The sequence below is a fragment of the Heptranchias perlo genome, chromosome 2 (genome assembly GCF_035084215.1).
Source record: "Heptranchias perlo isolate sHepPer1 chromosome 2, sHepPer1.hap1, whole genome shotgun sequence".
Classification (NCBI taxonomy): domain Eukaryota; kingdom Metazoa; phylum Chordata; class Chondrichthyes; order Hexanchiformes; family Hexanchidae; genus Heptranchias; species Heptranchias perlo.
This window is the reverse complement of record NC_090326.1, coordinates 159,808,747-159,834,145: the sequence shown is the minus strand read 5'-3', so window position 1 is coordinate 159,834,145 and position 25,399 is coordinate 159,808,747. Positions and strand designations below refer to the sequence as shown.

The window sequence follows — 25,399 nt, the reverse complement described above, 5'->3', positions numbered from 1 at the left end:
ATCCTCTTGCATTTTGACAGATTCCGCCTTTGTATTAACCTCACCCCCCAATTTGGTGTCGTCTGCAAATTTTGAAATTGTACTTCCAATTCCCGAATCCAAATTGTTGGTGTAAATTGTGAACAACCGTTGTACGCTACCGATTGTTCCGTGCGCCACGGAGTGTTTAGTTTATTGGGAACTATTTGTGCAGGTACGTTCCTTCAGTTTGAGTTACGCATTTATGACCCACTTAGAGCAAGCGACAATCGAGTGTGGGATTACATCGGTGGAGAGTGAGCAATGAAGCTGTCACTTACTGCAAGGAGACACATCGTAAATCGGCAAAAACGATTCTCCAGCACTTTATGAGCGAGTTGGAATGTCCCAATAACTAAGCCGCAGCTTTAAAATCACCCTCTACCTAATCTCTTAGAATGAATGCATGTAACCCCCCCATCCCCCTTAATGGTGTCAGCCTCAGCTCAGTGGGTGGCACTCTTTCCTCTAGAGTCATAAAGGTTGAGGGTTCAAGTCCCACTTCTGAGACTTAAGCACAAAATCTAGGCTGCGCGGTACTGAGGGAGCGCAGCACTGTCAGAGGTGCTGTCTTTTTGGATGAGACATTAAACCGAGGCCCCATCTGCTCTCTCAGGTGGACGTAAACGATCCCATGGCATTATTTCAAAGAAGAGCAGGGGTGGCCTGGCCAATATTTATCCCTCAACCAACATCCCTAAAACAGATTATCTGGTCATTTATCGCATTGCTGTTTGTGGGAGCTTGCTGTGCGCAAATTGGCTGCCACCTTTCCTGCATTACAACAGTGACTACACTTCAAAAGTACTTCATTGGCTGTAAAGCGCTTTGGGACATCCTGAGGTTGTGAAAGGCGCTATAGAAATGCAAGTCTTCCCTATTTTCTTTCAGTTACAGTCAAAACTGGCGCTGAAAAGCTATCAGTTGAAGGCTGTCGGAGGCCAGTTTATTGTCACTTCAGAACAGTATCGCACGATTCACGGGACGGTACGTCATCGAATTATTTTGGAAGTTCTTTTTACTTCCCTCCCTCCCCCCCCCCCCCCCCCCCTCCTCAGTCCGCGTTCCTCCAACAGAAATGTTCTCCTCCACTCAGCTGTGACTGTTGCTATAAGAGTCCAGTTCCACGAACACCGGCAAACTCTTCTGGGACTTCTCCCTCAGATGTGAACCGTGGGTTTCGGCCGACTCTTTAGCCGAAGCTCGGTCCTGATCCTGTCCTATCCTGAAGTCCACTCGTGCGCGGTTTGTACCAGGAGGTTCTGGACACACAAACCGTGCCTGAGTCTCTCGTTTCTCTGTATTTTTCTCTTTGGTTTTCTCTTTTTTTTAATCCATTTGCTTCAAGACCTCCTCTTCAGCCAATCCAACGTCCACTTTCAGAGCCAGCTCTATGTTGGTCAAAATCCACCCTCTCAATTGGCTGAAAACCCCAAATCCATTCGCCCCCCGCCCCCCGCCCCCCACCGGCCAATCAGTAGATGAGAGTATCGAACTTTGACCTGGGAGTATCATAAGAGCCAAGGGTCATTTCTTTTTATCGGAGGAATCCAAGAAGCAAAAAGCAAAGAACGAAATAACTGTCTGGACATGGTGCCTCACTGGCAGTGGGTGGGCAAAGTAAGTACATACAAACATACGAAATTGATGGGCAGGAAACGACCAGCTGGTCCACTAAGCTTGCCCCATGCCATGAATGCCGGACCATCATGGCTAACCACGTCCTTAGCACCCTCGACCTCCCACCCTCCACACCCACCCCCACAGCCAGCTAATCTACTGGGAGAGGCAAAAAACAGAAAAAACCCAGAGCCAATAAGGGGAAAAAATACTCTGTAAAATTCCTCTTCGACCCCCACAGGCGATCGAAACCAGTCCAGGAGATCACCTGGACTGAGTGTTATTTATAAAAACACTTACCTTCTATATGATGCGATCTCTGCCCCAGTCAGGAACAGGTCCAGCTCACTCTTAAAGCACCCAACACATCAGCCGGCAACGTATTCCAGAGGCTCACTACTCTCTGGGAAAAGAAGAACCATCTAACATCCAGTCTATTCCTACTCTTAAATAGTTTAAACTCATGTCCCCTGGTCCTCCCCAATCTGTTAAACTGGAATAATCTATCAATAAGCACGCTATCCAGCCCTTTAATTATTTTCTAGACCTCTAACAGGTCACCTCTAAGTCTATGCTGCTCTTAAGAACATCAGAAATAGGAGCAGGAGTAGGCCGTACCCCTCGAGCCTGTTCCGCCATTCAATCAGATCATGGCTGATCTTCTACCTCAACTCCACTTTCCCGCTCTATCCCCATAATCCCTTGATTCCCTTCATATCCAAAAATCTGTCGCTCTCAGTCTTGAATATACTCAACGACTCAGCATCCACAGCCCTCTGGGGTAGAGAATTCCAAAGATTCCCAACCCTCTGAGTGACAAAATTTTTCCTCATCTCGGTCCTAAATGGCCGACCCCTTTTCTTGAGACTATGTCCCCTAGTTCTAGACTCTCCAGCCAGGGGAAACAGCCTCTCAGCATCTACCCCGTCAAGCTCTCGAAGAATTTTATACCTTTCAGTGAGATCACTTCTCATTCGTCTAAACTCCAGAGAGTATAGGCCCATTCTACTCAATCTCTCCTCACAGGACAAGCCTCTCATCCCAGGAATCAATCTCGTGAACCTTTGTTGCACTCTAAAGTAAATAGGTTAAAAAGTAACCTTGTCAGAAACTCTACGGTTAGGTCTGTGAAAACCACACGAAAATTATCCTTTTGGTTCTCCTGGAGACCATATTCAAACAGTCAAAATTTTTATATTTGATGTTCCAGAGTCCCACTCCCACTGCTCTTTCCCCAGAGCCCTGCAAATTTAACCTTTGCAAGTATTTATCCAATTCCCTTTTGAAAGTTACTATTGAATCTGCTTCCACCGCCCTTTCAGGCAGTGAATTCCTGATCATTAACAACTCAATGCGTAAAAAAAATTCTCCTCATTTCCCCTCTGCTTCTTTTGTCAATTACCTAAATCTGTGTCTTCTGGTTACTGACCCTCCTGCCACTGGAAACAGTTTCTCCCTATTTACTCTATCAAAACCCTCCATGATTTTGAACACCTTTATCAAATCTCCCCTTAATCTTCTCTGCTCCAGGGAGAACAACCCCAGCTTCTCCAGTCACTCCACCTAACTGAAGTCCCTCATCCCTGGTACCATTCTAGTAAATCTCTTCTGCACCCTCTCTAAGGCCTTGACATCCTTGACATAAATATACATTTCTCCCCTCCCCCCACCCCCCCCCAAGAGATGTTGGGTTCATATAGGAACATAGGAACAGGAGTAGGCCATTCAGCCCCTCGTGCCTGCTCCACCATTTGTTAAGATCATGACTGATCTGTGATCTAACTCCATATACCTGCTTTGGCCCATATCCCTTAATACCTTTGGTTGCCAAAAAGCTCTCTATCTCAGATTTAAATTTAGCAATTGAGCTCGTATCAATTGCCGTTTGCGGAAGAGAGTTCCAAACTTCTACAACCCTTTGTGTGTAGAAATGTTTTCTAATCTCGCTCCTGAAAGGTCTGGCTCTAATTTTTAGACTGTGCCCCCTACTCCTAAAATCCCCAACCAGCGGAAATAGTTTCTCTCTATCCACCGTATCTGTTCCCCTTAATATCTTATAAACTTCGATCAGATCACCCCTGAACCTTCGAAACTCTGGAGAATACAACCCCAATTTGTGTAATCTCTCCTCGTAACTTAACCCTTGACCGGACAAGCCCTCATTTTAGATTTGGTAGAGGTGTTCAAAATCATGAAGGGTTTTGATAGAGTAAATAAGGAGAAACTGTTTCCAGTGGCAGAAGGGTCGGTAACCAGAGGACACAGATTTACGGTAATTGGCAAAAGAGCCTGAGGCAACATGAGGGAAAAATTTTTTATGCAGTGAGTTGTAATGATCTGGAATGCACTGCCTGAAAGTGTGGTGGAAGCAGATTCAGTAGTAACTTTCAAAAGGGAATTGGATAAATATTTGAAGGGGAAAAAATTGCAGGGCCATGGGGAAAGAGCAGGGGAGTGGGACTAATTGGATAGCTCTTTCAAAGAGCTGGCACAGGCAAGATGGGCCAAATGGACTCCTAGTCGCTCTGCATGGTTCAATCATAGTCGAGTGAGCTTCAGATTGTTCCAACAGAGGGAATTGCTAGAATTAATAGAGGAGTGCACTCTTGGGAATGGCCGCACAAACCAAAATGTAGTAAACGAAGATACCTGTGTACTTCCCGGTGTCCTTTAGTCACTTTGCGTTGCTCTGCCATGGCTCAGTTGGTAGCCCTCTCGCCCCTGAGTCAGAAGGTTGTGGGTTCAAGTTCCACTCTAGAGACTTGAGCAAAAAATCTCGGCTGACCCTCCCAGTGCTGCATTGTCAGAGGTGCTGTCTTTCAGATGAAATGTTAAACTGAGGCCCTGTCTGCCCTTTCATAGGGAATAGGAGCAGGAGTAGGTCATTTGGCCCTTTGAGCCTGCTCTGCCATTCAATATGATCATGGCTGATCCTCTATCTCAATACCATATTCCTGCTCTCTCCCCATACCCCTTGGTGCCTTTTGTGTCTAGAAATCTATCTAGCTCCTTCTTAAATATATTCATTGACTTGGCCTCCACAGCCTTCTGTGGTAGAGAATTTCACAGGTTCACCACCCTCTGAGTGAAGAAATTTCTCCTCATCTCAGTCCTAAATGTCCTACCCGGTATCCTGAGACTGTGACCCCTCGTTCTGGACCCCCCAGCCAGGGGAAACATCCTCCCTGCATCCAGTCTGTCTAGCCCTGTCAGAATTTTATGTTTCAATGAGATCTAAACTCGAGTGAATACAGGCCGAGTCGACCCAATCTCTCCTCATACGACAGTCCTGCCATCCCAGGAATCAGTCTGGTGAACCTTTGCTGCACTCCCTCTATGGCAAGTATATCCTTTCTTAGGTAAGGAGACCAAAACTGCACACAATACTCCAGGTGTGATCTCACCAAGGCCGCGTATAACTGCAGTAAGACATCCTTGCTCCTGTCCTCAAATCCTCTTGCAATGAAGGCCAACATACCATTTGCTGCGCCTGCATGTTTGCTTTCAGTGACTGGTGTACAAGGACACCCAGGTCCCTTTGTACATCAACATTTCCCAATCTATCACCATTTAAATCTCAGATGGATGTAAAAGATCCCATGACACTATTTTGAAGAAGAGCAGGGGAGATCTCCTCAGTATCCTGGCCAATATTCATCCCTCAACCGACATCACTAAAACAGATGATCTGGTCATTTATCACATGGCTGTTTGTGGGACCTTGCTGTGCGCAAATTGGCTGCCTCGTTTCCTACATTACAACAGTGACTACACTTCAAAAACTACTTAATTGGCTGTAAAGCGCTTTGAGATGTCCTGAGGTTGTGAAAGGCGCTATATAAATGCAAATTCTTTCTTTCTTTCTGTAAAGCCTGGATTTTTTCCTCCGCTCTCCAACCCCTAATCAGGCAGGATAGCGGCAGGAACAATGGAGGAAATCGGGCGGCGAGGCCTACCACCATCTCTCCACGCCGACCTTGATTTTCCTGCCCCCCTTTCCCCTGCCAGGACTGCCCACGGGGAGGCAGGGCCCGAGTTCCCAGTCTATTACCCTCCTGTCTGCCCCTCTTACTGCCGCTCTCTGGGACTACCTGGGGTAGAGGTGGGAATGCCCTAAACTGTGAGAACGGAGGGAGAGGGCCTTGCAGTGGTCTCTCCTCTCCCTCCAGTTCAGCCCCAGACACCAACCTCAAAGTTTGCAGATGACACGAAACTCGGAAATGTAGTAAACAATGTGGAGGATAGTAACAGACTTCAGGAGGACATAGACAGACTGGTGAAATGGGCAGACACATTGCAGATGAAATTTAACGCAGAGAAGTGTGAAGTGATTCATTTTGGTCGGAAGAATGAGGAGAGGCAATATAAACTAAATGGTACAATTTTAAAGGTGCAGGAACAGAGAGACCTGGGGGTGCACATACACAAATCTTTAAAGGTGGCAGGACAAGTTGGGAAGGCTGTTAAAAAGGCATATGGGATCCTGGGCTTTATTAATAGCCATGATGTGGAGATGCCGGTGATGGACTGGGGTTGACAATTGTAAACAATTTTACCACACCAAGTTATAGTCCAGCAATTTTATTTTAAATTCACAAGCTTTCGGAGACTTCCTCCTTCCTCAGGTAAATGTTTCAGGAGCTCCTTGAAGCCTACGCATTTATACATATAGAACAGTACATGGTGTTTACAGACTGCCCCTGCAACTGCCCGTTGCCAAGGCAATCACCGTGTTCAGACAGAGAGGTGTCACCTGCAGAACCCCCGAATACACATTCAACAAAAAAACAAACAGGGAAAAAAAAACAGAGAAAAAAAACAGAGAGAGGCAGAAACATCCGGAAGGCAGAGAGAGCCAGCAAATGACCCATTATATTGAAAACAGATAACATTTGTTCGCTGGTGGGGTAACGTGTAGCGTGACATGAACCCAAGATCCCGGTTGAGGCCGTCCACATGGGTGCGGAACTTGGCTATCAATTTCTGCTCGACGATTTTGCGTTGTCGTGTGTCTCGAAGGCCGCCTTGGAGTACGCTTACCCGAAGGTCGGTGGATGAATGTCCATGACTGCTGAAGTGTTCCCCGACTGGGAGGGAACCCTCCCATTTGGCGATTGTTGCGCGGTGTCCGTTCATCCGTTGTCGCAGCGTCTGCATGGTCTCGCCAATGTACCATGCTCTGGGGCATCCTTTCCTGGCGAGACCATGCAGACGCTGCGACAACGGATGAACGGACACCGCGCAACAATCGCCAAACAGGAGGGTTCCCTCCCAGTCGGGGAACACTTCAGCAGTCATGGACATTCATCCACCGACCTTCGGGTAAGCGTACTCCAAGGCGGCCTTCGAGACACACGACAACGCAAAATCGTCGAGCAGAAATTGATAGCCAAGTTCCGCACCCATGAGGACGGCCTCAACCGGGATCTTGGGTTCATGTCACGCTACACGTTACCCCACCAGCGAACAAATGTTATCTGTTTTTAATATAATGGGTCATTTGCTGGCTCTCTCTGCCTTCCGGATGTTTCTGCCTCTCTCTGTTTTTTTTCTCTGTTTTTTTTTCCCTGTTTGTTTTTTTGTTGAATGTGTATTCGGGGGTTCTGCAGGTGACACCTCTCTGTCTGAACACGGTGATTGCCTTGGCAACGGGCAGTTGCAGGGGCAGTCTGTAAACACCATGTATTGTTCTATATGTATAAATGCGTAGGCTTCAAGGAGCTCCTGAAACATTTACCTGAGGAAGGAGGAAGTCTCCGAAAGCTTGTGAATTTAAAATAAAATTGCTGGACTATAACTTGGTGTTGTAAAATTGTTTACATTTATTAATAGCGGCATAGAGTACAAAAGCAAGGAAGTTATGCTAAACCTTTATAAAACATAGTTAGGCCTCAGCTGGAGTATTGTGTTCAATTCTGGGCACCACACTTTCGGAAGGATGTCAAGGCCTTAGAGAGAATGCAGAGGAGATTTACTAGAATGATTCCAGGGATGAGTGACTTCATTTATGTGGAGAGACTGGAGAAGCCGGGATTGTTCTCCTTAGAGCAGAGAAGGTTATGGGGAGATTCGATAGAGGTGTTCAAAATCTTGAACAGTTTTGACAGAGTAAACAAGAAGAAACTGTTTTCAGTGACAGACAGATTGGTAACCAGAGGACACAGATTCAAGGTGATCGACAAAAGAGCCAGAGGCGACATGAGGAAAAAAATTTTACGCAGCAAGTTGTAATGATCTGGAATGTACTGCCTGAAAGGGCGGTGGAAGCAGATTCAATAGTAACTTTCAAAAGGGAATTGGAAAAATACTTGAAGGGGAAAAGTTTACAGAGCTATTGGGAAAGAGCAGGGGAACGTGACTAATTGGATAGCTCTTTCAAAGAGCTGGCACAGGCACGATGGGCCAAATGGCCTCCTCCTGTGCTGTACCTCCTATTAGATTTCATCGGGGTTCTTCTGCCCCTTTAAGTGGCCTCTTATCCCTCCGGAATTGCTAGATGAAAAATGACCAAGGTCCATCTAGTTTGCCTTCTACCACCCTGGTAGTCGTATGATACAACGATAATAGAATTGTTAACTATTCATAACAATCAATCTCTATCAATTATTCTACAGCAGACCCAGAAGTGGGGCAAAGAAAACCCCCAGTGGGAACCATAGGTCTAAAGTAACCCGTTCCTCCCAAGCATGTTACACTCACCGCATGTCGTGTCTCAAATTACTTCATTATCAATTTTCTGATAGAAAAAAAGTGTCAAAACTCTACTGGAAACAAACTTTTAGTCAAAGAGAGCTCCTCTGCCTCTTGGGGATGCTGCTGATTCAGGAGGCACCGTCCTGGGCGCTAGCACAAGACAGAAAGTCCATTCACACCAGCTGATAGTTTACATTTAAAATAATCTGTTCATTTTTTGTTTTCGAGTCGCTGAATGTAATTGTGCCTGATTGCGTCCGGTGATCAGTAGGGCTTCAAATGTCCTCTGGTTTGCCACTGCCTGGATGATTGTTAAAAAAGAGGAAAACAATAGGTATAGTTATAGCATGACTATAGACAGAGATAGTGAAATACTCCATTGGTTCCTGTGCTAGTAGGAGTATGGAAATGCCATCTGAGGAAAGCAACTGGCTTGGCTCTGGAATAATGGAGGTAGATATTACGGAGTTTTGCTTGACCGCCTTTGGAGAAATTTTGTATAACTTTCCTTCAAGTAATTAAATGAATGGGCTAAAGACCAGGCTAGGGCAGATTGTACAAGGTCCATGGTAGGAGATTAAATGAATGGGCTAAAGACCAGGTTAGGGCAGATTGTACAGGGTCCATGGTAGGAGATTAAATGAATGGGCTAAAGACCAGGCTAGGGCAGATTGTACAGGGTCCATGGTAGGAGATTAAATGAATGGGCTAAAGACCAGGCTAGGGCAGATTGTACAGGGTCCATGGTAGGAGATTAAATGAATGGGCTAAAGACCAGGCTAGGGCAGATTGTACAGGGTCCATGGTAGGAGATTAAATGAATGGGCTAAAGACCAGGCTAGGGCTGATTGTACAGGGTCCATGGTAGGAGATTAAATGAATGGGCTAAAGACCAGGCTAGGGCTGATTGTACAGGGTCCATGGTAGGAGATTAAATGAATGGGCTAAAGACCAGGTTAGGGCAGATTGTACAGCATCCATGGTAGGAGATTAAATGAATGGGCTAAAGACCAGGCTAGGATAGATTGTACAGGGCCTGTGGTAGGAAGTTAAATTCATGGACTAAAGACCGGGCTAAGGCAAGGTGTACAGGTTCTGTGGAAGGAGATTAAATGGATGGGGTAGAGTCTATGATGGGGGCAGATTGTACAGGGTACAGAGTGGACTAAAGTCCATGCCAGAGCAGATTATGGAGGGGCTGCAGAAGAAGATTAAATGGGTGGAGTAGAGGCCAATTTAAGACAGAAAGTACAAGGTCTATAGAAGGACAAAGCTTGATGAGCCAAGTTACCATTTCTTGTTCTTCCCCAAACTTGACTAGAAGATTACTCATTTCCATTGTAATGTATTTCTCTCTTCACCTCAGGTTGGCTGCAAAGCTGCAATGGTGTTCTTTCAATACTGCATCATGGCAAACTTCTTCTGGCTTCTTGTGGAAGGGCTGTACTTGCACACGTTGCTGGTTATATCGTTCTTCTCGGAGAAAAAGTACTTCTGGTGGTACATACTAATCGGTTGGGGTATGTACATGTTACCTAAGGTCAACAGGTCAGGATGTTAATTTTTTCTGGCTCCCATTTGTCATTTGGAGCCATTCTGGTTATTTGTGTTTGACGTTCACAGGATTGTAGAGAGCTGCAGGTCCTCAAAGTGTACTTGAAGCCTTAAGATGGACGCTCATTGGCAAATGAGTACGGTAATGTTGTGGTTATGGATTAACCAGAGGCCTGGATTAATAATCCCGTATGAACCTGAGTTCAAATCCCACCGTGGCCCTTTGAGAATTTGAATTCAGGTTAAAAAAAGATTCTGGAAAATTAAAAGCTGGTATCAATAAAAATGACCCTGAAGCTGTCAGATTGTCATTTAAAAACCCAACTGGTTTGCTAATGTTCTTTTAAGTGAGGAAAGCTGGCGCCTTTACCCGGTCTGGCCTACATGTGACTCCAGTCCCACACCAACGTGGTTGACTCTTAACTGCCCCCTGAATTGGCCGAGCAAGCCACGTAGTTGTATCAAATTGCTAAGTAGGCCCACCACCGCCACCTTCTCGGAACAACTAGTGGGATGGGCAAAAAATGCCGGCCTTGCCCACATCTCGAGAATTAACAAAAGGAAAACAGGATCTGGAGGGTTAAAAAAATCTAGGATAATTCCCCTGATGGCTCAGTAAGTTTATCCAGTGCATGGTCGAGCCATGTAAATCAGGAAGATCCCAGGTTTCATCCCAAGTCTGTAGTGAGTGGGGGCCTCAGCCCTCATAGATTAGGAAGGGGAAATCAGCCAGGGTCCTGATCCATGACCAGGTTTGAAGTGCGTGCGTGAGGTTTTGAAATTTGTAGGGTTTGTTACAGAATGTCTCACCACAACATACGACCGACCTAGTTATGACCAAGGGATAACCTTTACTATATTTAAATCACCAGTCAGAACTAGAAGGTTGGGGGGGGGTCAATAAGCAATATTACGGGGCAGATTTTCCTCTTTTGCCTTTGGGCATTAAATGAGGGTGCTGCATGGTACTGGACTAGTAACCCAGAGGCAAATCCCACCGTAGCAAATTATAAGAACATAAGAAATAGGAGCAGGAGTAGACCATCCGGCCCCTCGAGCCTGCTCCACCATTCAGTAAGATCATGGCTGATCTTCAACCTCAACTCCACTTTCCGGCCCGATCTCCATATCCCTAGAGTCCAAAAATCTATCGATCTCAGTCTTGAATATACTCAACGACTCAGCATCCACAGCCCTCTGGGGTAGAGAATTCCAAAGGTTCCCAACCTTCTGAGTGAAGATATTTTTCCTCATCTCAGTCCTAAATGGCCGAACCCTTATCTTGAGACTATGCCCTCTAGTTCTAGACTCTCCAGCCAGGGAAACAACCCCTCAGCATCTACCCTGTCCAGCCCTCTAAGAATTTTATATATTTCAATGAGATCACCTCTCATTCTTCTAAACTCCTGAGAATATAAGCCCATTCTATTCAATCTCTCCTCATAGGACAACCAAGTAGCCCTATAACTGTCAGAAGTGCCACTGTACTGGGATCGGAGGTGCTGTTCCTACACAAACATAGAGAAAAGATAAATCTGATTCCATCTTTTTTATGAAATTGAATTTAATAAATCTGCTCATTTCTGGGATGACAGAAGGAAAGAAATGACTGGATTGCTGTAAAAAACCAATTGCTCCCTTAGAACGCCAGTCAAAGTGGTTTCTTGAACCGCTGCAGTCTGTGTGGTGACGGTTCTCCCACAGTGCTGTTAGGAAGGGAGTTCCAGGATTTTGACCCAGCGACGATGAAGGAACGGCGATATATTTCCAAGTCGGGATGGTGTGTGACTTGGAGGGGAACGTGCAGGTGGTGTTGTTCCCATGCGCCTGCTGCTCTTGTCCTTCTAGGTAGTGGAGGCTATGGGATTGGGAGGAGCTGCCGAAGAAGCCTTGGCGAGTTGCTGCAGTGCATCCTGCAGATGGTACACAATGCAGCCACGGTGCGCCGATGGTGAAGAGGGTGAATGTTTAAACCAGTGGATGGGATGGTGATTAAACGGACTGCTTTGTCCTGGATGGTGTCTGAAGTAAAGTCATCTTTAATTCTCTTGACAGGGACTCCAATGCTGTTTATTATCACTTGGACCATCGCTAGAGTTCATTACGATGATGTTGAGTGAGTGCACTCTTTTCCATCTCGTAGAAAGCAGCTTCGGTTTTAGGAGGGATTTTCGACTTCTGCCCAAACCAGGCCCGACGTCAGCGTCAGGCGGGCAGCCCAAACCATTTTCTGGTTCGGGCCTCGCATGAATACAAGCGGTCAGTTGCAGAGGGCGCCTCTAACCGGGCGACAGCTGCAAGATGGTGAAACATCAGTCGGCTCCTACCCTGAGGAACCTGGCAGGTCAGGCCTTGGCGGGGTGGTGGGGGGGTGGTGGGGAGGGGGAGAGCATGGGCGGGGAGCGGGCTGGCGTATTTCTGTGGAGCCAGGAGGAGGAGGACTCTTGATCATTCTGGCCCCACAAAATGAAAAGACAAAGAGTTTTGGGATCCTTCTGTGGAGCGTTGTATCAGGCGGGCCTTGTGTGTCTAAGGACTAGCCAAGGATTCCCTCCCCCTTGATTTCCCTCTGCCAACCGCCTATTTTTCAGGCAAGAAATCACTGCCCCCCTGGCTTATAAAAATGTTTTAAACCCATACATATTAACCCTCAAAGCACCCGTTTATCCACTTACCCAGATGATAAACAAGGGGAGTTCTCCCCGGTGTCCTGGCCAATATTTATCCCTCAACCAACATCACTAAAACAGATTATCGGGTCATTATCTCATTTCATTATCTCATTCCTGTTTGTGGGAGCTTGCTGTGCGCAAATTGGCTGCCGTGTTACCCTACATTACAACAGCGACTGCATTTCAAAAAGTACTTCATTGGCTGGGTCGCTCTGAGGTTGTAAAAGGCGCATTATAAATGCAAGTCTGTCTTTCTTTTTATCTCTCTCTCCCGGTTAACACCTACCCACATACTTTACTGTTGGGGGAGGCAGTGGGGGGGTTGGGAGGGGAGGGATTCTCCAAAACTTCCCTAATGGTATTGGTGGATAGTTACGATTTACCCAGTAACCAGCGCTGACTGTCTGACTGGAGTGAACAACAGACCAAGAACCAGGGGAAGAAGACTGGCGGCCCAGGCATTTGTAAGTTCCCACAATAACTTACAAAGTTCATGAAATGAGTAAGCTGGCCTGCCGACCTGTGTTTGAGTTTAGCTGATCTCAAGCAGAGTGGTGCTGTGACTGGCCTCAGCGCCCATGGATTAGAAAGGAGAAATCACCAACAGCAACTTGCTGTTGTGCCTTTATATAGCGCCTTTAACGTAGTAAAACATCCCAAAGCGCTTCACAGGAGTGATTATCAAACAAAATTTGACACCGAGCCACATAAGGAGGTATTAGGACAGGTGACTAAAGGCTTAGTCAAGGATTTTAAGCAGCGTCTTAAAGGAGGAGAGAGGTAGAGAGGCGGAGAGGTTCAGGGAGGGAATTCCAGAGCTTGGGGCCTAGGTAGCTGAAGGCACGGCCGCCAATGGTGGACCGATTAAAATCAGGGATGCGCAAGAGGCCAGAATTGGAGGAATGCAGAGATCTCGGAGGGTTGGAGGGCTGGAGGAGGTTACAGAGATAGGGAGGGGAAAGGGATTTGAAAACGAGGATGAGAATTTTAAAATCGAGGCATTGCTGGACCGGGAGCCAGTGTAGGTCAGCGAGCACAGGGGTGATGGGTGAACGGGACTTGGTACGATTTAGGATACGGGCAGCAGAGTTTTGGATGAGCTCCAGTTTTTATTGGGTGGAAGATTGGAGGCCGGCCTACCCGGTCCTGACCCATGACCAGGTAAGAAGCGCGTGTGTGTGGCTGTATATGTGTGTGTGTGTGTGGGTACACACGTGTGTACACACATCAGCGTGCAGAGGAAAGCAACTGTCAAGGGCATTGTGTGTGGCGTGGGCGAAGAGATTTGCGTTTGACCTAGCTCAATAATGTCAGGTGTAAATTGCTGTCTGGGGTTTCTGTGGGACCATTGAGTCTAAGCTGGCTTCACTGATGAATCATTCTTTACCTTTCCAGATGTTGGCACAGTATTGACTCTCCATACTGGTGGATCATTCGCGCCCCGATTCTAATATCCATTTTGGTAAGGGGGCACCGTTCATATATATTACTGTTAAGGGAGGAGTTTTATCGCCCGGGCTGGAAGCTGGCAGGGCCTGCAGTGGGAGGCCCGGTCCATTTTAACGGCTCATTAACTTCCCGCCAGCCAGCTGCTCTTCCAAGACGGGCATCCAGAGGCAGCTCGCAGGCTTTGAGCCTATGAGGATCAGGTGGCCTGGCGGCCAGCAGTCAGGATAAGTCGCACGGGGAGAACATAAGAGCATAAGAAATAGGAGCAAGAGTAGGCCATACGGCCCCTCGAGCCTGCTCCGCCATTCAATCAGATCATGGCTGATCTTCGACCTCAACTCCACTTTCCAGCCCGATCCCCATATCCCTTGATTCCCCTAGAGTCCAAAAGTCTATCGATCTCAGTCTTGAATACACTCAATGACTGAGCATCCACAGCCCTCTGGGCTAGAGAATTCTAAAGATTCATAACCCTCTGAGTGAAGAAATTCCTCCTCATCTCAGTCTTAAATGGCCAACTCCTTATCCTGAGACTGTTCTTTCTATGTCTATAACAGCTTTATATCAGGTGCCCATCTGTCATGCTGCAAATGTCACACTTCAAAGTGTCAAAAATACCATTAAAAATAAGAAAGACAGTCATTTCCTGCTGGTTTTCCTGACCTAGATAGCTTGGCAATTTACAAGCACCTGCCAATCTACAGAAACATCCCTCAACAATTAGCCTCTAATTGATCTCAGGATGTGCCTATGTGGACCACCTCTCCACAGGGAGTATCTGCACTTTGGCCTTAAAGGGGCAGGTCATGCTGAACCCAATATTTTGCACTGTAAAGTCGGCGTGTATCAGACGCAGGGCGTTTGGAAAATTGGGTCAGTAGGCATGGGTTTTTCTTAAGGCGTGTTTTTCCTGCTTTGATAATAATATGGGGCCAGAGTAATCAGGCGGAAGTCCTACTCGGAAGAGGAGAATTCCGCCCCCCCCCCCCCCCACCACCCAATCCCTCACATGCTGTCTCTAGCAGCGTAAAATACAAATTTAAAAATTCAGCACAGACGAGAAAGTATGTTATGTTACCACCTTGCTGCTGCGTTGAAGTGTGTTACTACCTTTTAAAAGCTGCTACCTCACCAGATACTTCACCCACACACGCGGCCTGCTCCCTGCGCCAACCTGCGTACGGAGCACGAGCAAATTGTGGAAATACGATGACTCACAACATCCACGAGGTCATCCTTTCACTCAAACAAAAAAGTGCACTCCTAGCGCAGTTTAATCCGGGCCCACCGACTCCCTACTCTACCCTGAAGTTTCACCTTGGCAACTGGGCGTCACAACTGTGCTGCAGACCCCAGACTGCCCGTGAAGTCAGCTCGTGTGCTGAAATAATGAGAGAGCGCCAATAAAAGCTTCCAGCGTGACTGCTCCCGGTTATATGTGGATGAAAGTAACCTCGTTTTCCCTCTTTAGATAAACTTTATTCTCTTCATCTGTATCATTCGAATACTGGTACAGAAACTCCATTCGCCAGATGTCGGACTGAAGGAATCCAGCCAGTACACGTAAGTGTTCTTCTTAATACAAGAATATAACTGTGTCACCACACAGACTGCAGCGGTTCAAGAAGGCGGCTCACCACCACCTTCTCAAGGGCAATTAGGGATGGGCAATAAATGCCGGCCTCGCCAGCGACGCCCACATCCCATGAACGAATGAAAAGAAAAAGCCGTGGCTCGGGTGGTGGCACTCTCGTCTCTCAGTCAAAAGGTCATGGAGTTCGAGTCCCACTCCAGAGACTTGAGCACAAAATCTGGCCTAGCACTCCAGTACCGAGGGAGTGCTGCACTGTGGGATGTGCTGTCTTTTGGATGAGACGTTAAACTGAGGCCCCTTCTGCCCTCTCTGATGGATGTAAAAGATCCCATGGCCACTCTTCGATGAAGAGCAGGGGAATCCTCCCTGATGTCCTGGCCAATATTTATCTCTCAACCAACATCACTTTGCAGTTAGTGGGATCTTTCTATGTGCAATTTGGTTGCCACATTTCCTACTTTACAACTGTGACTACACTTCAGAAAGTACTTCATTGGCTGTTAAGCACTTTGGGACGTCCTGAGGTCGTGAAAGGCGCTATATAAATGCAAGTCTTATATGTTTGTACAAAGTAGTCTGACACAGAGACTATCGGTGCCTGAGGGACGAATGAGCCAGCGGTGGCCTAAACTGCCAGAGCAAGAGACTTTACTTGTGATCTTTTTTCTTTCCCCCTTTGAACAGGAGGCTTGCGAAGTCGACTCTTCTGCTGATTCCTCTATTCGGAGTCAATTATATTGTGTTTGCATTCTTCCCTGACAACTTTAAAGTGGAAATAAAGCTGGTATTTGACCTCATTCTAGGATCCTTTCAGGTAAGATTCCGATGGTTCCCCGCGCACCGTCACAGCACCCTAGTTCCATAAACTTGAGCTCATCCAAAACTCTGCTGCCCGTATCCTAACTCGCATCAAGTCCAGTTCTCCCATCACCCCTGTGCTCCCTGACCTACATTGGCTCCTGGTCCGGCAATGCCTGGAATTTAAAATTCCCAAAGCTCGTGTTCAAATCACATCCATGGCCTCACCCCTCCCTATCTCTGTAATCTCCTCCAGCCCTACAACCCTCCAAGAACTCTGCGTTCCTCCAACTCTGGCCTCTTGTGCATCCTTCTACTGGTCCATGGCACTACACGTTGAAGCTTCAATGTACTGTGTCATTATAGAACCATAGAAAAGATACAGCGCAGAAGGGGGCCATTCGGCCCATCGTGTCCGCGCCGGCTCGAAGGACAACCAGGTGTCCATTCTAATCTCACCTTCCAGCACCCAGTCCGTAGCCCTGCAGCTTACAGCACTTTAGCTGCATGACCAGGTACTTTTAAAAAGAGTTGAGGGTCCCTGCCTCTACCACCAATTCGGGCAGCGAATTCCATACACCCACCACCCTCTGGGTAAAAAAGTTTTTCCTCATGTCCCCTCTAATCCTTCCACCAATCAGCTTAAATCTATGTCCTCTAGTTCTTGAACTCTCCGCTGGGGGAAACAGGTACTTCCTGTCTACGCTATCTGGGCCCCTCATAATTTTGTACACCTCAATCAAGTCACCCCTCAGCCTCCTCTGCTCCAAGGAAAACAACCCCAGCCTATCCAATCTCTCCTCGTAGCTGCAATTTTCAAGCCCTGGCAACAATCTTGTAAATCTTCTCTGCACTCTCTCCAGAGCAATTACACCCTTCCTGTAATGTGGTGACCAGAACTGCGCACAATACTCCAGCTGGGCCTTACCAGCATTTTATACAGTTCCATCATTACATCCCTGCTTTTGTATTCTATACCTCGGCTAATAATGGAGAGCATTCCGTATGCCTTCTTCACAACCTTATCTACCTGTACTGCCACCTTCAGGGACCTGTGCACATGCACTCCAAGGTCTCTCACTTCCTCTACCCCTCTCAGTATATTCCAGTTTACTGCATATTCCCTTTTACTGTTTGCCCTCCCTAAATGCATTACCTCACACTTCTCCGGGTTAAACTCCATTTGCCACTTTTCCACCCACTCCACCAACCCATTGATATCTTCTTGGAGTCTACAGCTATCCTCTTCACTATCAACTACACGGCCAAATTTTGTGTCGTCTGCAAATTTTCCAATCATGCCCCCTACATTCAAGTCCAAATCATTAATAAATACCAAAAACAGCAAGGGACCCAACACTGAGCCCTGTGGCACACCACTGGAAATGGATTTCCATTCACAAAGACATCCATCGACTTTCACCCTTTGTTTCCTGTTACTGAGCCAATTTTGGATCCAATTCACCACATTTCCCTGTATCCCCTGGGCTTTTACCTTTCTGACCAGTCTGCCATGTGGGACCTTGTCAAATGCCTTACTAAAATCCATGTAGACAACATCCACTGCACTACCCTCATCAATCCTCCTTGTCACTTCCTCAAAGAATTTAATCAGATTTGTAAGTCATGACCTTCCCCGAACAAATCCATGCTGACTATCCCTGATTAAACCTTGCCTTTCCAAGTGACAGTTTATCCTATCTTTCAATATTAATTCTAATAGTTTGCCCACCACCGAGGTAAGACTGACCGGCCTATAATTGTTCACCCTTTCCCTCGTATCCTTTTTAAACCATGGTACTACGTTTGCAGCCTTCCAGTCCTCCGGTACCTCCCCTGTATCTAGTAAGGATTGGAAAATGATCCTTAGAGCATCCGCTATTTCCTCCCTGGCTTCCTTCAATAGCCTGGCCCTGGTGACTTATCAACTTTCAAGAATTCCAGTCCCTCTAGTACTTCCTCTCTCATTATGTTTACCTTATCCAATATTTCACACCTCTCCTCTTTAACTACTACGTCCGGATCATTCCTTTCCTTTGTGTATACGGAGACACAATATTCATTTAAAACCCTACCCACATCCTCTGCTTCTACACACAAGTTACCCTTATCAACCCTGATAGGTCCCACCTTTTCCTTAGCTATCTTGTTGTTCTTAATGTACTGATAAAACATCTTTGGGTTTTCTTTAATCTTACTAGCTAATATTTTTTCATGCCCTCTTTGCTTTCCTTATTTCCTTTTTTACTGTACTTTCTATACTCTTCTAGGCTTTCTGCAGTATTTAGTTTTCTGTGACAGTCATAAGCTTTCTTTTTCTGCTTTATCTTGCCCCGTATACTTCTAGACAAGCAGGGGGCTCTAAATTTGGCAGTGCCACCCTTTTTCTTTGCGGGGACGTGTCTGCATTGTACCCGCAGAATTTCATTTTTTAGTGCCTCCCACTGGCTTGCCACTGATTTCTCCTCAAGTAGTTGTGTCCAGTCCACTTCTGCCAAATCACCTCTTAGTTCTGTAAAATTTGCCTTCCCCCAATTTAAAATTATACTCTCCATAAAATCAACCTCTTAAGAAAAAAGTCAGATCATTTCTTTCCTTTAACCCCTGGATCTGAGAATGACGCAGAACCCAGTCCTGAGTTTTGTTACATGAGCTTATGTAGGACCCGAAAAGATGACAACAATCCATCTGATCTAACTACACACTCTCTCTCATTGCCTTTCATCGCTTTCTCCACAAATACCTATCCAAATCCCTCTTGACACATACCATCTCCAGTGTCTCCCTGGACAGTCTGTTCCATATCTGTTGATCAGAACTCCATCCACCACCTTAAACATCCACTCCCTCCACCACCGGCGCACCGTGGCTACAGTGCGTACCATCCACAGGATGCACTGCAGCAACTCGCCAAGGCTTCTTCGACAGCACCTCCCAAACCCACGACCTCTACCACCTTGAAGGACAAGGGCAGCAGGCACATGGGAACAACACCACCTGCACGTTCCCCTCCAAGTCACACACCGTCCCAACTTGGAAATATATCGCCATTCCTTCATCGTCGCTGGGTCAAAATCCTGGAACTCCCTTCCTAACAGCACTGTGGGAGAACCTTCACCACACGGACTGCAGCGGTTCAAGAAGGCGGCTCACCACCACCTTCTCAAGGGAAATTAGGGATGGGCAATAAACGCCGCCCTTGTTAGTGACATCCGTGTCCGGAGAATGAATAAAAAATATATATATATTCACCACCCTCTGTGTAAGATAGTTAGATCTAAATTCTTCACCTTTGCTCCTCTGAGCTTTTGTCCATGCATCTAATGACAGAGTTTGTGGTTATGTCAATCACGTAGATAAAGTTTAATCTAGCCATTAAAATCTTGCTTACAGTTGTTGACGGATCAGGTCTCTTTGTTATCAGTTTTTTGCGATGGTTTCAATATGTTAAATAGTGGATTGTATCTTGCTCAAATGATGAAATATTGTCCTTGTGATAAAAATGGTTTCCACTTGTTATTTTCCATAGGGTTGCATTGTGGCAGTGCTCTACTGTTTCCTGAATGGGGAGGTAAGAGAAATCATGAGACAAGCATTGCGTGCTACTTATATATAAGCGTAAGTGCACTTCCTGTCTATTAGACTCTACTTCTGAGCATCACATTTTTTGTCACAGTTTATATCAACCTTTTTCAATTATAAATTCATATGTCCACAGTTATCAGTGGAAATGCCTATGTAAACTTGTCACGCTGTAATTACACCCTCCCAACAGTGGTGGCACTGTAGTATGTGAGTTTTGCGTCTCTCAGCTCCTCACCCTGGACTGCACAGAAACACCTATACTCCAACCAACTCTACTTCTCTGCTTCCCAAATTGGCATAAATTTTGCTTTATGAGTATAAATGATAACATAAAATATTATGTAAAAATACGAACAGATTATGTGACTTTAAACTGGGTACCGAATAACATCTGCACACCTGGCTCAATTGTTCCCACCCCTCTAAGCCCACCTCATCCTTGAGACAATACCTGATCGGGACTCTTTGTGCGCAATGCCACAGGACATCAACTGCCATTATATTTAAAATCTTGTATCGCTGCATATTTCCTGTCCACAACTTCATTTCCTCTTGTCACGATTTTTGGTCACAATTTTTATGTCAACATTTACCATTGGAATTAGTTATGCAATCTGATACAATGCAAATTTTCTATGTAATCAGCTCCGGGTGACGCTGTAGTTACAGGCTGCAGCCACTAGGTGGAGCTGTAGCTCCACTGTATCCTCTGCGCACCATGAGCAATGCCACGGGAGATCTGCTAGTATATTAATAATAATGAAAAGACAGTATCTAAAAATGTTGTGTAGATTATTTCTTTTATTTTGTCAAGCTTCATTTTAATTTTTTGAGTTTTAGTTCCTGCTGACTGACTGCTTATACACTCCAATCTCTGACCCCACAAGGCCTTTGCTGTGTTTCCTCTGTTTCCATGCTTTCTGTTGGACTCTTTTCAGTCAAAATAGTCGCTGCAGCTACTATATCCGTGGCTCAGTGGGTAGCACTTTCACCTCTGGAGTTAGAAGGTTGTGGATTCAATCCTCACTCCAGAGACTTCAGCACATAATCTAGGCTGTTATTTTAATGCTTCACTGTCAGAGGTCTGCTCTTTTGGACGAGACATTAAACCAAGACCACGTCTGCCCTCTCAGGTGGACATAAAAGATTCCATGGCACTATTTCAAAGAAGAGCAGGGGAGTTCTCCCCGGTGTCCTGGCCAATATTTATCCCTCAACCAACATCACTAAAAACAGATTATCTGGTCATTTATCACATTGCTGTTTGTGGGATCTTGCTGTGTGCAAATTGGCTGCCGCATTTCCTACATTAAAACAGTGACTACACTTCAAAAAGTACTTAATTGGCTGTAAAGCACGTTAGGGCGTCCAGAGGTCGTGAAAGGCGCTATATAAATGTAAGTTCTTTCTATCTTTTCTTTATTCCAACGCTCTACGAATATTCCAACTGATGGGATGCCAGATGTTTTTATTAATTGGTGGAAATATGACAGGAGGAAAATAATCTTCAACCTTTCAGTAAATTCTCTCCCTGGACAAACCACTTCCTCCACCTCCCAAATCCAACTCCCTTTTTGATTCCATATTGTTCCAGACATTGGCCTAGATTTTTGTCTTCTGTGCTCTGGCGTAGAGTTTCGATCACGCCCCACTCCCCCACCACCCCTCTCACCTAGCACGCCCATTGAAAATTTTAGCATGTGATTCCCACAATTTTCCATCCAAGATGGCAAATCATGGGCAGCACTTGCCCAGTTTTCTGATAGGCGTTCCCAGTGGGCGAAGGTCCACACTAGGGCACTGACGCTCATAATTCTAAGCCATCTCCTGGACAATGTTCAAAGAGATTGTCGGCAGAGATTGTCCAAATGTCTCTTCATAGGGTCACTTTTGGTTCATCGTAATAATTTTACTGTGATTATTAGATTTTTTTTTTATATGACAAGATGACTGCACTTTCCAGAAGCAGTAAAATAACTTTCATTGGCATAAATTTTTGGATAATGTTGTTTACAGGGGACTGGGGCTTAAAGGGTTAAATTATGTAACTTGTATTCCCTTGAGTTTACACATTTTAAGGAGTGATCTAATTGAGGTGTTTAAAATGATAACAGGATTCGATAGGAAAGACAAAGAGAAATTATTTTCCCTGGTGGGGAATCCAGAACAAGAGGACATAATCTTGAAATAGAGCTAGGCCGTTCTGAAGTGAAATTAGAAAGCACTTTTTTATACAAAGGGTAGTGGAAATCTGGAACTCACTCCCCCAAAAGGATGTGGATGCTGGGGCTTTCAAGACTGAGATCGATAGATTTTTGTTAGGTTGGGGTATCAAGGAATGTGAAGCAATGAGGTTGAGGTACAGATCAGCCATGATCTAATTGAATGGCGGAACAGGCTGAAGGGGCCGAATGGCCTACTCCTTTTGCTAATTTTTTTAAAATTCATTCATGGGATGTGGGCGTCACTGGCAAGACCCAGCATTTATTGCCCATCCCTAATTGCCCTTGAGAAGGTGGCGGTGAGCCACCTTCTTGAACCGCTGCAGTCCGTGTGGTGAAGGTTCTCCCACTGTGCCGTTAGGAAGGGAGTTCCAGGATTTTGACCCAGCGACGATGAAGGAACGGCGATATATTTCCAAGTCAGGATGGTGTGTGACTTGGAGGGGAACGTGCAGGTGGTGTTGTTCCCATGTGCCTGCTGCTCTTGTCCTTCTAGGTGGTAGAGGTCACGGGTTTGGGAGGTGCTGTCGAAGAAGCCTTGGCGAGTTGCTGCAGTGCATTCTGTAGATGGTACACACTGCAGCCACAGTGCGCCGGTGGTGAAGGGAGTGAATGTTTAGGGTGGTGGATGGGGTGCCAATCAAGCGGGCTGCTTTGTCCTGGATGGTATCGAGCTTCTTGAATGTTGTTGGAGCTGCACTCATCCAGGCAAGAGGAGAGTATTCCATCACACTCCTGACTTGTTCCTACAAAGGTGGAAAATCCGCCGAAAAGACTCTTCTGTTTGAAAAAATTATTGTAATCAGAATTGTTAATTTTGTTGTATTGTCATCCGCGTATAGGTTCAGTCCGAACTGAAGAGGAAATGGAGGCGATGGCACATTGAGAGGTACGTGGGAGGCGACTTGAAGTACCACCATCCTTCCATGGGCAGCAATGGGAACAATTGCACCACACAGATCTCGATGCTCACCAGGTGCAGTCCTAAGACCAGATCTTCAAGCTTTCAAGCCGAATCTTCCATTGCGTGAAGCACCGAACCTTGACGGTTCATTTGAACTTTTAATACCCACACAAATCCCGAAAACGAATTTTAAAAAAAACACAGTGAGGCTTTGCACCACCGAGTTGATTTTGAAACCTAGTTTTCCTGGAAAAATGAAGCAAACATCCCCGACAAATGTGAATTGCACAATATTTCCTTTCTGAGAATTGCCATGGTGAGAAGGTAGGACAGTCATCTTCAGATGGGTCAAGATTGGCAATGAAGACAGTGGTCATTTACTGCAAACCAAATCCAAAAAGATATCGATGACTGAGTGGCTAATGGACGCAGTTAAATTATTGTGTAATTAACCTGGATTTAAGATGCAGAAACAAAATGCTAGGTCACAGCTTTGTTCTGTAAAATGTTTTTCATTTTAGTCAATCTGTTTTTCCACAAGTTAATGCAGATATCAGGGAGTGTGACATTGGGACATACAAACTGAAGCCAGGCTAATTCTTATTCGTATTATTCCTTCCACAGTCCATATTTCTTGAATTGGCTTGAACAATTTTATCGATTTCAATCAATCAAACAATTGTATAAAAAGCAGATTTTTTTTCTCTAACACTTTTACCCAATTTATTGTTGTAATATTGGTGATTTTCAATAACTCAATAGGGGCTGGTTGGGTTAGCACGCTGCCCTATCATCTCTGGGATGTGCTTCAGTTCCAACTTGGATTGATGTGTTAGAAGTCTCGCAGCTGACACCCATACGATTTGAGAAATCTCAACCTCTTTATTTTTGAGAACCCTAAGTGAAAGACCAATAGCCGATAGAGCGGAAACCACAAGGTTTTGCTCCCGTTACTGACTGCTGTAGCTCAGTGGGTGGCACCCTTGCCTTCTTAGTCGGAAGGTTCATGGGTTCAAGTCCCATTCCAGAGGTTTGTTCACAAAATCTAGGCTGACATTCCCAGTGCAGTGCTGAGGAGGTGCTGTTTTTCAGATGTAATGTTAAACTGAGTGTCCCTCTGCCCTCTCAGGTGGATGTAAAAGATCCCATGGCATTATTTTGAAGAGCAGGGGAGTTCTCCATGGTGCCCTGGCCAATATTTATTCCTCAACCAACATCACTAAAACAGATTATCTGGTCATTTATCTCATTGCTGTTTGTGGGATCTTGCTGTGCGCAAATTGGCTGCCTCTTTTCCTACATTGCAACAGTCACTACACTTCAAAAAAAGTGTTTCATTGGCTGTAAAGTGCTTTGGGACATCCTGCAGTCATGAAAGGCGCTATATAAATGCAAGTTCTTTCTTTATCATAAAGCTTCACTAGGTACAGGTAGGGAGCACCTGACATGGTAGCCCCATCTCCAATTCGCGCTTGCATCTAGCAAAGCTCTGTGCTATGATAATATAAACAGCGCAAATCGGCACTATATTTACACTCGCATTCAAAGAGGCCACAAGGATGACCGTTGTTGCAGTGTGTCCTTCTGAGGTCAGAGTTCAAGCAGAGCAGGAATTTTACTCTGCACCTACATTGATATTCTGGCTTCATCAAGTGGGCTGGAGAGCCCTGTTCATCCAAACCCATCTTGTGACCTGATTAGAGGTAACTCTTGTGTCGAAGGCATCAGCATTTAGTCAAAAACAATTTATTAATACTTTGTGAAAAGAAAAATAAAAATTCAGATGAATGACCATAGGTGTAAGAGCCCATTTGTTGAAGGAAGTTGCCCTTGGTTATAAAGAACAAACATGTTTTTACTAAGAAGAGATGAAATCTGCTGATATTTTGGTTCCCAAGATCCATGCCTGTCTTCAGTCAATCTATGTGTGAAAGTGAAAGTAATAGTGTCTATCAATCAACTTAATGACCATTTTGTAAATAGGCATCATTGTCCATGGAACATATAATTGTCATGTTAATTCGTTTTGCAATGAATGTACCTTTTTTCTTGATGCCATGAAAGCTAATTGTAAATACCAAAGTAGAGTTCCTTGTATAAAGTTTGCCCTTTACTGTACATTGAGGTTAGGATTGAGGCTGCTGGAGAACAGGACCTTCTAAATCAGTGCGGTGAACACCAGCAACAACTCATTACTTCTTCAGCATTCTGCTGACGACATAGCCTCAAATTAAAACTGCAACGGGATACTCATTGAAGTGATGCCTTCAATCAACCGAGCGTCAGTGCG

At 45.5% G+C, this 25,399-nt stretch overlaps 1 protein-coding gene across 1 annotated transcript in view; it reads left to right on the top strand.

Moving 5' to 3' along the window:
• Positions 1-24,329, top strand: part of vipr1b (vasoactive intestinal peptide receptor 1b) — a 67,443-nt gene extending 43,114 nt beyond the window's left edge. The window contains exons 7-13 of the mRNA XM_067999401.1: positions 9,698-9,851; positions 11,941-12,001; positions 13,953-14,019; positions 15,478-15,569; positions 16,285-16,414; positions 19,928-19,969; positions 23,048-24,329. Coding sequence (XP_067855502.1) covers positions 9,698-9,851; positions 11,941-12,001; positions 13,953-14,019; positions 15,478-15,569; positions 16,285-16,414; positions 19,928-19,969; positions 23,048-23,236 — 735 coding nt within the window. The 3' untranslated portion in view covers positions 23,237-24,329. The remainder of the gene's footprint in view (positions 1-9,697; positions 9,852-11,940; positions 12,002-13,952; positions 14,020-15,477; positions 15,570-16,284; positions 16,415-19,927; positions 19,970-23,047) is intronic.
• The last annotated feature ends 1,070 nt before the right edge of the window (positions 24,330-25,399 follow it).